Source organism: Arachis hypogaea, chromosome 2, assembly GCF_003086295.3.
Source record: "Arachis hypogaea cultivar Tifrunner chromosome 2, arahy.Tifrunner.gnm2.J5K5, whole genome shotgun sequence".
In the NCBI taxonomy this organism is placed as follows: Eukaryota; Viridiplantae; Streptophyta; class Magnoliopsida; order Fabales; family Fabaceae; genus Arachis; species Arachis hypogaea.
In genome coordinates, this window is record NC_092037.1 from 13,121,186 (window position 1) to 13,134,243 (window position 13,058).

A 13,058-nucleotide genomic window follows, 5' to 3' on the forward strand; every position below is an offset into this window, starting at 1 on the left:
ATTATGTTTTGGATGAAAAGTTAGTTTATAATTATGTTTATTAGATTTTTATAATTACAAAGACTTTAATGTTTGTGAATATAAAAATTATAATTTTTTTATACTTTTAGAAATTATAAATTTATTAAAATGATTGTAAAATTATATATATTATTTAATGGTTAATAGTAAAAAAAAAAAAAAGAAATTTGGCGGACTGAACCCGCCAGCCCACAGTTAGACGGGACAGGGTGAAATTTTAGAACCGCCTCACTAGGCGGAGCGGAGCGGACTTCCCCGCTTACCACCCCTAGTCATAGGAATCGATTATGTTGTCCATTACATTATGAAAAAGCCTATGATAATTTTCAGATAGGGAAAAAAAAAAAAGATTAATCAGGGAGAAAGATCTATTTCATATTTTATATATTTGGTTAATTACAATTAGAAATACCTATTTTAATTACCATTTATACTAATTCTAACAATATCTAACTCTATTTCTGTTAATTAGTTCAAGCGCAATATGTAACTCTATTTCTGTTAGCATTCAAAGAACCAGATTGTTAATTCCAAAGTAAAGTGTTCGTTGTTTAAAAGCATTAATAGCACAATCAGCTGTTATTTGAACCAATTCAGTTTTGAATCGAATGCCATAACCAATCCCAATCCCTGATCCTGGTTTACCCTTCCTTAATCCTGGATTTCCTGAAAGATTTTCCATTTCATGAAACTGTTAAAGACTTAAAGCAGATCAATTTTACACCAACAAATACACAGAGAAGTTATTTGTATACTTAATTTGTTTTAATTTGTGCATTAAATCAACGTTGTATATACTTTTTAAATAGACATCTAAATTGGTTCTTAATAAAATTTAAATCAGATATTTCAGTCTCTTAATAAATTTTTTATTTTTATAAGTCTTTGAAAATTATTTTTTTTTAAAAAGATTCTTCCATTCATTATTTTAAAGAGGGACTAATTTATCTTATGATGATATTTTTTAAAATCTAGTTGTAATAAAATTTGTTAGAAATTTATCTGTTTAACACGTATATTAAAATAAAATTTAATTAAAACAATAGAAAATACAATTTGTACAACAAAAATAATTCTCGAAGATTTTTAGTAAATAAAAATTTTTTAGGAATCAAAATGTTCAATTTAAAAGTTTTTAATAATCAATTTGAATATTTATTCTAATTTTTTATTACAAATATGAATTAAAATTTGTAAATAAATAATTTCACATCTTATCCAATAATAAAAAATATATATCGACTGAGTATATATATAAAATAAAAATGAATACAAATAATAGTTCACATTGAACTCACCAAGCACTCTATTACTAGACCTTAGGTCAGACCCAAAGTCTAAGAAAACAACACCAGTAAGTTGTTTGTCCTGTAAAAAAAGAGTGATCAATGGCTTAAAGATCAAACATAATTTGTATTACATATTAGAGCATTAATTAATTTAGATACTAAATTTTAATCTTCATATATAAGATGCATTGTTTATTATAATTAGTATTATGGGAGGATAAAAATAAAATGCTTGGTAAATAATACTTTAAAATGTGAGCATGTTAGATATAATTTACACAAAAATGATCTAAAATAACAAATATTATGAACTAGTTAACATATATGATACTAATTAACTTCTCTTTAAAAAAGTTAAAGAGGTAGTAAATATAAACATAGTAAATGAGAAAATTTTGTGCTTAATATTACCTAAACTAACAAGAGATGTGTGTAATTTATTCTAAGATAAGCAATTGAATAACTTAATTATTATATGTAGGTGATTTCTAATATATACATCTATATTTATGGTGGTTATATAAATATTATTAAAATTACATTTTTTAATATTTTACTAACATTTTCTTAGTAATATTTAAAAAAATATTATTAAATAATAAAAAATATTACTTTAATTTTAATCACACTTTTTAAAATATTTAACCGCCGTAATTACTGTAACATAAATATACTAAAATAGGTAACACTAATTGTAAAGTATTATTAGGCAGCATTATTATTACTATACCAATGGGAATGAAAATTCATTCTTAGAAACCACAGATGAGTAACCAGAACCAACTGCACCTTCACCATAGCCTCTTACACTGTTGGGGCCACCAATTGCAAATGCTTCATATGGAGCAGTGGCTCCTACAAGTGAACCACCATTAAACCTGCCAAGTAACATTGCAAATAAATAAATAATCATAATAATAATAATAATTAATTAGCTAGCACAACAACAGCAAAATCTTTGTTTACTTTTATCATTAATTGTACTCAAGAAGAAAGGAAATGTGCAAATGTTGATTGTCTCATAGTTTTTATCTCTTTGTATATTAATTTCAACTCTTTTAGTCTCCAAATAACTCTTCTTTTTAAAGGATATGTAATAAATATATAAATAAAGAATTTAATTTTAATACGTTCATAGTGTCTAATTATATTATTTTTTTGGATGATTAATTATACAATTAATATGTAAAAAATAATTATTTTTATTTATGTAATGTATATAATTTAATACACATATAAAATTATTTTACATATAGTGTATCAAAATTAAATTCATAAATAAATTATTAAAATTATACGATAACAGATAAAAATTAGATTGTTTTGTTGAGTTACACAAATGTCCTTTTGAAAAATTATAAAATGATTATCACAAATTGATAGAGATTATTAATGTAAAGGTAAAATTAGAAAGAATTAATTAACTAAGATTACATATATTACAGCTCTAAAATAATAGATATTGCTTGATAAAATGTTGACCTTTCTAAGACATTTATTACTAATTAATTAATAACAACATCTTAAAACATCATAAACACAAGTGAATTGGCACTCACAAAGTGGAGAAAAATGCTGATCCAATTTTGACTCCTTTTGAAGCAGAAAACTTGAACCGATTAAAGATTGCTAAGTTTGGATGAATTGGAATCCCTTGTTCAACTCTAAAACTGTACTGAAAGCAGAGTAAATTTGAAGCTATTAGCAAATAGAAATTAATACTGTGAGTTAAAAGTTTATATATATATATATATATATATATATATAATAGACTAGATAACCAATGAAGAGGACTTACATGAGAAAATTTGTGATCATTTACTTCTTCAAATCTAGATTCTTGACTAATCACTACCATGTTGTCATATGAATTTCCACTACATAAAATTTAATTTTACATTATTATGTGTGTTAAGTTAGTTTTATATAAATAGCACTGAATATTTATGAATTTGGTCAACCTTAAAGTCAATGGAAAACCATCTAGGTCTCTGCTTACTGAACGGCCACAATCATTTATGAAATGAATATGCTGCAAAAGAATTAAAATAAAAATAAAAATTCAAGTTGTGAGTTGTGACTTTATTATTTGATTTGTTTCCAACCTCAAAAATATGTCCAATTATTAAAGAAAGGTGTTTCGCCACAAAATAAAATCAAATAAAAATAAAAGGAAGGAAAGAGAGAAAGAAAGGTGGTGGGACTGAAATTTTACATGAAAAACTAATTAAATAGGCAAAATTTAAACGAAATTTATTGACATGGTAATCCATAATTTCATATAGAGTTTGTTTAATGGGATTCTCTGAGAAGCAGTACTACTCTCCAATCTCCTATCTTAATTAAGAAAAATATTTTATATTTTTTCTTTTTCTGTTGCAAATATCTATTTATTTGTTTATGAAAAAAGACAAATATTTGTAGATATTAACCAAAAAAATCCAAAAGAATTAATTCTAACATTATAAACATATAATACAAATTAATTTAACATCATCTAACTTGTATATTAAAAAATTATAATCTACTCATCATTAAAAGAACAACACATATAAGAAAATATAACATGAAAATTCATCTTCATCCATGCCATTCCAATTAAAGTATGATTTTTAATTTTAGTCTTAGTTTTATATGCATAAAAAAATTAATATATATTTAATAATTTCACATGTCATAAAAATTTAGCGTGTAATTTATGGATGAAAATTTTGGATTTAAATATTTAAAATAAAAAAATTAATAAAATAAAAAATTTATTATTATTAAATTTATATTTTTATTATATTTAAATTTTATTATTTTAATTTAAAAAAAATTATTAATTATTTTATTATTTTATTAATTCTTATCTTAAAAGATCTTACTTCAAAAACTTTTGCCCTCTCTACTTCACTCCTATTTCTCCTCTCTCCTAAAGATATGATGGGAGCTCAAATTTTAAAACCAAACACAACTCTTGAGAGGCTATTAATAATAATCCTCTCACTTTTATAAATAATCAATGAAAAATTAGCCACCTTTGTGGACGAATGATCCTCCAATTTTAAAGATTAGTCTTATTCATTCAAATTAAATAAGTTGAATTTGAAAAATATCAGTAATTAATATTTTTTATTAATATTATTTAATATTTAATTAGTATTTTATTTTTTTATTATTAAGATATAAAATTTAAAATTTAATACTTAATATTTAAAATATTAATTAAAAATAATAAACTTTGCTAATAATATAATATGGATTTTTTTAAAATAAAATAAAAAATTATTATTTTTTCAAATTTTATTTTTTAAACTTTAATTTCTCAAATATAATTTTTTTAAAACAAGTTTGATGTATACCCGACGAACTCTATAATTTATATAAAGTTCTCTTAATCTCCTGGTAAATTTCACCCAAATTTTCGAATATCCAAATTTCTAAGTCGTTATTATTATCTCCAAACAGTATATAAGTCTCTAAATAATAAATAAGAATACACAAAAATATCAATTAACAACGAACTTAAAATAGATTAAACAGAATATTTTTTATGGAATAATTATTTAAAGTTTTTAGAGAGAGAAAGGCGAGGAAATGATTGGCATAAGGAAAAAGAATTGGGGACGTAATGTTACAAATCAGAAGATATGGTTTTCATATTCATGTCATTTTTTAAAATATTTCCATTGAAAAAAATTTTAAAATTATTAATCAATTATATTTTTATTTTTTATTTTCTCAATGAAAATAAAAATGGTCAAACCAATTGCACCCTTAGATTCTTTTAATTGAAAAATTGTATTCTTCATGATAATAATATCATCTACGCAAACCTCAGTCACAAAATGTGGTAAATATTATTCCCAATGTGAAAATGTCCTATAAACTAAATGAACAAGCACTATTATGTATACAAATCTTAGAGATTAACCACCATACACAAATGAAACATTAAAACATCTTTTTACTTGAAAATTTTTGCAACTGTCTCGCAAAACTCTCTACACCTTTCTAAACCTGATTGGAAGAAGAGAAGGAGGCGGCAGCGTAACCACCCTCGAGGCCGCCACCATCGCTCCCACACTCCCTCACTGCCTTCGAGTAAATCACCGCATCGGTCAGGAGTAAAAGGTCCACAGAAATAATAAGTATGGCTTTTTTAATATTGTTAGCCGTCGATGGTAACTATTATAATCATTTCCAAAAATACACAAGTACACAAGAATAAATTATATTTAATAAGATTTTTTTTAATTTTATGTATTCTTATATATTCCTATGTATTTTCGAGATGATGAAAATAGTTGTTATTGTTAATTTTTTAACTATTTTTTTTAACTCAATATATTTATGAAAAAGATATATTGTCGTCGGGATATAAAACAAACTCTATAAAAATATAAAACAAACTCTATAAAAATATATAAATTATAGAGTTCGTGAGGTGCGACAAATTTTTCTTAAATGAAAAAAACATATTTAAAAAATTAAAATTAAAAAATTGAGTTTAAAAAAATAATAATTTTTTTATTTTATTTCACTGAAAAATCTTATGTAACATTATTCACCGAAATTATAATAAAGATACTTCATAGTCTCATAAATGAGAATATAAGATAAATTAACCAAAACTCATGTTAATTATTCACCAACCTTAAAGTGCACACTAGTTGTGGTTTTCCAATTGTAGCTTGAAGGTTCATTCATATCCAACCCAATCGACAATTTTGATATCTTTACGTCTCCACTTGCTGAATGGCAGAAATTGTTCACGGGAATTCCATGAATACCAATCTCAGGTTTAAGTGAATGCTGGAAAAAAACAGTTCAATAATGCCATGCATGAATTTCTTATTTTATTTACATTGTTTAAGATAAATTACATTGAATTTTTTTAAAATTCAAACGTACTTATTAAATATATCTTTTCTTTTAATAGTCTAACATTTTACCATCATGTAACCACCTCTCTTCAAATTTATTTTTAAAATATGAACTCGTCAAAGTTGTTTTTTATTTTTTAAATTGATTCATTAGAAAACATATTATTACTTATTACTAAACACGTGTTTTGCATGCACAAAAATATTTATATTACTAGTTAAAATATTAATTAAAATAAATAGGACAAGAGTGCAAATTGGACAAGTATAAGGTAAATATTAGGGTATAGAAAATAGAGATTTTATGTCAAACAAAAAAGGTAAATTAATAAACACAAAAAATGAAGTCGTAATAAGATTTAAATTATGAAATTATCTGACTTAATAATTTTATTTTTAAAAATATTATTCATACACTAAAATCAACTACTAAAATCAGTTACCAATGTATTTATGTATAAATATATGTTATTTAATTTATTTTTAATATATATTTATATTTCAACATGTATTTTATACTGATAACTGACTTTAGAAACTGATTTTGGTATGCACATAGTATAGTCATTTTTTTTTAAATTGGTTGAGTCATTCAAAATTGTAATATCAAAATATTTTAAGAATTCAATCGAGTAATTTATTTATCTTTTAACTTCTTTCTAATGCTAATTGACAAATCAAAATATAAGCCAAAATGGTAACACAAACCACAATATTTAGAGACCTTTGACCAAGACATGGAGGTCTTGGTGTCCTATAATTTATCAACAAATTTGAATCATGCAACCCTTTGTGCCATGAAACATCAAGCAAATCACCATTGCCAAATAGTGTAGGCAGCTTCAGGCAAAGGCTACAACAATGGAAGAAATTAATTAAAAGTTGAAATATTTGGTTACACCTCTTCATTGATGCAAACAATATCCAATTAGTAGAAATCCAATTTAATAGAGATCAAAACAAAATTTGTACCTTCCATTTGCAAGAGAAAATGGGCCGCTAAATGTCCTGTTAGATTTTATTGAAATTATTATTTTCAGAGAAATATATATATAATCAAATATATTAATTCTGAGCTTTTTTTTTTTTTTTGAAGCATAACCTGAGAGGAGAGAGCACATTAGAAGAACTATAAAGCTTTTGAATCAAATTAACTCCGACGTCAAGTTTTGCTGCCATACGTGTAAGTTAAGGATATTATATCATAAAATCACATATCTCAAATTAAAATTGAAGTCACTAGAAAAAAGTACTGAATATTACGTTAATCATGTATGAACAAAATCAGAAGTAACTAATTAATTGCATTATAGTGTTTTAAAATCCTTATTATATATACGAGACATAATAATAAATAAATAATAATATATGAAACTTGTCATAAAACAACAACAATAATAAATAAATAAATAAATAATTAAAAGAAAAGAACCTTTGCCAGCATAGACACTTTGGTGAGCTCCCATTTCTGAGTAGCATTACATTCAAAAGATTGCAAGAATAATGAATGAATGAAGATGAAATGGAATTGAAAGGTGAAGGGAGACTAAAAATATTGATTTATGTCATTGGTTGCAACATATGTATGATCGATTATATTCCATCACCAATGTTATGGTGAGGCTGAAAAAGGGTGAAAGAATGTTCCAACCTTTCTTGCTTTGATATTCTTTGTTTCGCATACCACTATAAGTTTGTCACACTCTTGCTTCATCGTTCATCTTACCTATGAGTCTGTTAGGAATCTCATAAAAAAAAAAAAGAATAGCAAAATTGATTTAGTTTACAAATAGATTATATATCATGATTGCATTTGACCAAACAAAAATAGAATGAATTGATCGGGTTGTAAGTGGACATCAGTAATTCAATTAGGAAAGCCAGTAAATATTATTATTTTTTTACTCAATATTATTATTTTGCATCTATATTATAGAATTTTTATACAAAAAAGTATATAAACAGTGTTTGGATGATAATATTTTTTAAACACAAATACACATTAAGACATAGACACAAAATATATAATTTTTTTTTTTACTTATTTGGTAATGGTACAATGACACATTGATTAAAGCAAATGTTCAATTTATTCCTGTGTTGTATTCATTACATCAAAATTATCAGCATTATTTTCTATTATCACTGCCACTAATTTTTCAACTTCAGTCCAAATAATTATAAATTATCATCAAAATATTTAATTCAATAATTAAATCAATAATTTTTTATATATAAAAAATTAAAACAAAGATTCAGACAGGAAAAAAAAAAAGAAAACTTAAACACAATATACCAGTGAAAAAGAGTAATAGGTAACAAAAAATACAAGAAGTAGATATAATTTGAAAAACAAATATGGAGACGGCGAAGACAGATCTATATGCAAGGAGAGGTAACGAAGGCATTAGTACCGCGAGCCAAGGAAAAAGAGAGGCGGGTGAAGGCAGATCTAAAGGCGTCAGCACGAGCGACGGAGAAGAGAGACGGGTCAAGACAGATCTGGAGGTGGCACGATGATGGAAATGACGACGGTAATGGCAAAGAGTGATGCAGTGGACGACGAGTGAAGTGGAAAGTGACAAATACAGATTTGGAGGCGTCAACGCAAGCGAAGAAGGAAGACAGGCAGCCGAAGACACGACGACAATGGTGACAACAACATTGAGAGAGAGAGAGAGAGAGAGAGAGAGAGAGAGAGAGAGAGAGAGAGAGAGAGAGAGAGAGAGAGAGAGAGAGAGAGAGAGAGAGAGAGAGAGAGAGAGAGAGAGAGAGAGAGAGCTTTGTAAAAGAGGCAGTAGATAGCAGCAACTATTTGGCGGGCAGTTAGCAAAACCATGGCTATCTGTCGTTTTTGTGGCTGTTGTAGCGGCGAATTCTGTGACTACTGCTAATCTGTTTTAACCCCCTTTACCTTTCACCCATTTCTCTCCCTCAATCTCATTATCTTTTTATTCTCACAACAAACCAAACTTGAACCCTAGCCCTCAATTGTTCTCTCATCCTCAAACCTTCAGACCTTACCAAACTCACATTCATCGCCGCTAACCTCTGTCTCATCCGCCAGATTTACTCGCGATCTCCTCCTGCACATTGCGTGGTTCAAATAGGATGTAGCTACACGAGAGTCCTGCCACCGTCACCTTCAGCCTCCGTCGCTGGCACCACATATCGCAAGTTCAGGCCTGTCCTACCTACTATTCGACGTCTGCGCATGCTCCTTCAAATTCACTGCTCGATTCTGCTCACTGTTCTAGCCTTTCTATCTTAGGTCTTTTGTTTTATTTTCCGATCATTGGAGTAGCTAAAATAGGTGAGTAGCTTGAAATCCGTCCCTAATTATGCTGATTGTGTTCTGCAAATCTAATATCTATTTTAGGTAAATGATTATTGTGCTGAAATCCGTTGTGAAATGATTACAAGTTGCTTTCATTTCTATTCTTTTGCTGATTTAAAAGAATGTTTTTACTTAATGTTATTATATTTCAGTTTTGATTTGTACATTTATTCTAGATTGATAAGGTTACACGTTTCCACCTTTATTTTTTTTATTATATATGTATATCTTTCTTCTAAATTGGTAACTTGGAAAAAAAGGTCTCTCCAAAAGATCTAAGTCTGAATTAGAAAGAAAAGGAATACCAAAGTTGACATTTTGCTTGTTCATATGTGATGTTTTTGCTTGTGTATAAATCTAATAGGTTGGTTCATTGGTTTCTTAAACAACAATAACTAGGAATAAAATATTTTGCTCTTTTGGTAAGTTGTAGGTTAAAGTTGAAGTGAACAATTTAGAATGGTTGGCAAGATGACATAAATTAATCATTCAATTTTGGCAAACAAAAATTTTTCCTTTAACTTGTATTCTTATTATTCTTATTGCTAACTTATGGCATAAACTTTGATAATTTTTTTTCCGTAAAAATTACTCTGCAGTTTGTTTGGATGGGAGTGCACCAGCTTACTATCTTGATAGGGGATTGAGAGAAGGGATAAATAATTAGTTAGTTCAGTTTGAGATGTGTCCTATCTCTTTCTGCAAACTGGCATCAATAATAAGTCTTCACTAATTACCAACTCAAAAAAATATTGCTTTCATTATTTTGTTTTTATTTCTATTTTAAGACAATACAAAATATTTATTTCTTTTGCTTGTATCACTATGATTAAACTAATTACTTTGGCAAAATGGCAGAGGGGTGAAAGAACTATTTTGGAAAGATAAAATCCAATCTTAATTCCAATTCCATAAGACCTAGAAGCTTTCTAAGTGACTTTTTTGTTATTGAACCTGCAAATTCTTAGTTGTGATTATGATTTTCATTTACCATGGTCCATGGAGATTACCAAAATAAATTTTTAATTCTCAAATTTGGATTCATATGTAAAGCGATTCTTAAATGTTTATTCGGTCCAATAAACTTCATTTGGTTTATTTTAGGGAGGAGGATAGGACAACAATGTTACTACTTGTCTTGCTTGAAAGAACGGCTGTTTAGGTTCATCTAAGAAAATGGCCAAGCAAATTACCTTTTTAGGGATTTTAAATAACAAAAGAAAAATTTAGGTCTTTTTTACTAGTCAATAGATCATGTTTCATTTTTTTCCTTCATTAATTCACATTTGCTTAGGTTTCTAAGAATGAAAGTTGTTGATTCCAGATTTCTACAATTGGAATAGAGTCAATGTTAGATACTGTGATGGTTCTTCATTTTCTGGTGATAAGGAAGAAGTTAATCTAGTGAGTTCTACAATACTCAAAATGAATCTCTTAGTTGAATTGTCAAGAGAAGCATTAAACACTTGCAAATTGTATTTTTTATTTTTGGTTCTGATGAGACTATAAGGCTGCGTTTGTTTACAGAGACAGGACACTGAGACAGAGACACAGAGAGACAAAATCGTGTTTGGCAGAGGAGACATGGATAGAGACAATATGTCCAGAGACACTGAATTAGTGTATTTTGTGTCCATCCTGACAGGAAGGACACAGAGACACTAACAAGGGACACAACTTATTTTTTATTTTTTCTTTCATTATTCTTGTTAATTTTTCATAATTATATTTTTTATTATTATATTTTTCATCTTAATTTTTTTTTGAATGAAGAAAAATGAGAATAAATTGGATTTTCATAATTTGTTCTAGTTTATCACCAAACAGAATACAAGAACACAAAATTTTGTGTCTCTGTTCATCCATGTCTTGTCCTGTCCTATTCTCAGTGTCTTGTCTTATCCTATTCTCGAAAACAAATGCAGCCTAAAATATCATGGTGTATAAATCAGACAACTCAATTGTACTTCAAAGAGGCAATGGTTTTTGCTACTATCATGCAGGATTTACTTACAAAAGGAATGAAAAATGCTTGAAATGTAAGAGACATTGATGATTTGCGACTACTTTTCTTCTTCCTCTATTATTTTTTTTCTTAGTCACTGAAACTTATCACTATAACTACATGCTATCATATATAGATGTTCAGCTGGAGGATTGACTTCGATATTGCATTATGATTTCTTCTGAGCTCTATTGCCCACAGGAGCTAAAGTTAAATGCCTTTCAGATGCCGATTACTTTATCAACACGTAAGATCCTTTACTTTACTTTCTACTTAGCCTTCTCTTGATTGTTTTTACATTTTCTTAGATCATTTTGTGATAGAATTTGTTAATGTGGTACAACAAACGGGATGTCCCTGGAACACAACACATTGAACGATTCTTCAGTCAAATTGTTGCAACACATGTATGTACTATTTTCCAACTTAAAAATTCACTAGCATCTATCTCCTGCCTTTTATAGAAAAAATACCAGTTTTCATTTGAAATATACTTTTTGAAGCTTTTATCTAAGGGAGGTATAAGTTCTAAAATATTTAGGTGTGGTTTGTTTCCTCTTTTTCTTTTGCAGGGCTTTTGCGAAGAATTTTCCTCCATCCTGCACTTCAAGACCTAGTCCAAGGCTGGTAAGTTTGATCATTTTAGTTTTATATTCTACATTTGTAAATCCCTGAAGTTACTAATACTTGATTTTTGAAAATATTGTAGTACTTCTTCCCACAATATTTGGTATCCCAAATCAAAACACCAATCTTCTTTGTGAATGCAACAATCTGAAAGAGGTTTTTGATGCTATATTCATCACAAAATGAAAAGTTGCTATTGTTGTGAATAATTTATAATTTTTCATCCATTATTATCACTTGGTGTTATATAATATAGCCATCGTACTCTGCCTTTTGTTCAACATGTCTAATCACAGTCTTTTATGGATGTATTTAAATTATAACTATTTTGCAAACAAGTACTTAAGTGGTTAAAAAAAGAATCAATGAACAAAATAACTATGAATCAGCTTTTTTTAAGCCCATGCATGAAATTGCGGCGGTTCAAAACTGTCACATTTTAAAAAAAATCCTACATAGATTTACAGCGGTTTTAAAACTGTCGCAAATTTTTTTTTAAATTCATTGACCAAATAATGGCGGTTTTGCAACCGCTGCAAAATCTGTTATCTGATTTGCTATGGTTGTGCCAGTGGTTCATTAGAACCGCCGTAAAATCGAATTTTCATCCGCTAACTTGCAACGTTTGTGGAACCGCTGGTATACTGTTGTGCGGCGGTTAAAAACCGCGCATTTCCTTATAAAAACCACCACTATTCGGCGTGTCTCTTGTAATGAAGGAAGAAGGCAATGGTGGCAGTGGGCTAGCGACAATGGTGGAAAGAGAAGCCAGTGGGAGGTAGAAAGGTACAATGAACTAGAGAGAAAGAGGAGGAGTTATGAGGTGATGGTTTTCGGTGGTTAAGAGAAGGGGGGTTGAATCTTAGCCCCATTTTTACTCAGTAACACTTGATGGTCTTTGAAATGACTTC

General features: G+C 28.0%; 1 protein-coding gene and 1 pseudogene across 2 annotated transcripts; one reads left to right on the forward strand and one right to left on the reverse strand.

The window, feature by feature from the left end:
* Window positions 1-349: 349 nt before the first annotated feature.
* On the reverse strand, window positions 350-7,881 carry LOC112718312 (outer envelope protein 39, chloroplastic-like). Of its 2 annotated transcripts, XM_029289871.2 has the most exons (11): window positions 7,611-7,879; window positions 7,281-7,350; window positions 7,151-7,186; window positions 6,887-7,031; window positions 5,949-6,107; window positions 3,272-3,342; window positions 3,109-3,187; window positions 2,870-2,985; window positions 2,041-2,188; window positions 1,320-1,389; window positions 354-687 (listed from the first exon to the last, which is right to left on the reverse strand). In XM_029289871.2, the coding sequence occupies exons 1-11, from the start codon at window positions 7,642-7,644 to the stop codon at window positions 530-532; spliced, it is 1,086 nt and encodes a 361-aa protein (XP_029145704.2). In that variant the 5' UTR covers window positions 7,645-7,879; the 3' UTR covers window positions 354-529. The 2 variants fall into 2 exon arrangements, with proteins under 2 accessions (XP_072067193.1, XP_029145704.2); XM_072211092.1 differs by lacking the exon at window positions 7,281-7,350 and having other exon boundaries at window positions 350-687; window positions 7,611-7,881.
* Window positions 7,882-8,561: 680 nt separating this feature from the next.
* On the forward strand, window positions 8,562-12,298 carry LOC112721887 (pectin acetylesterase 8-like; annotated as a pseudogene).
* Window positions 12,299-13,058: the final 760 nt, after the last annotated feature.

Bases quoted from the DNA above. Each gene is read 5' to 3' on its own strand.
- LOC112718312 (XM_029289871.2), bottom strand. From the start codon at position 7,644: ATGGGAGCTCACCAAAGTGTCTATGCTGGCAAAG. The intron at 6,108-6,886 runs GTTTGTGTTACC...GTTTTTTTCCAG, and splicing joins AAAGGTCTCTAAATATTGTG to CATTCACTTAAACCTGAGAT. The intron at 3,343-5,948 runs GTTGGTGAATAA...ATTCTTTTGCAG, and splicing joins CAACTAGTGTGCACTTTAAG to CATATTCATTTCATAAATGA.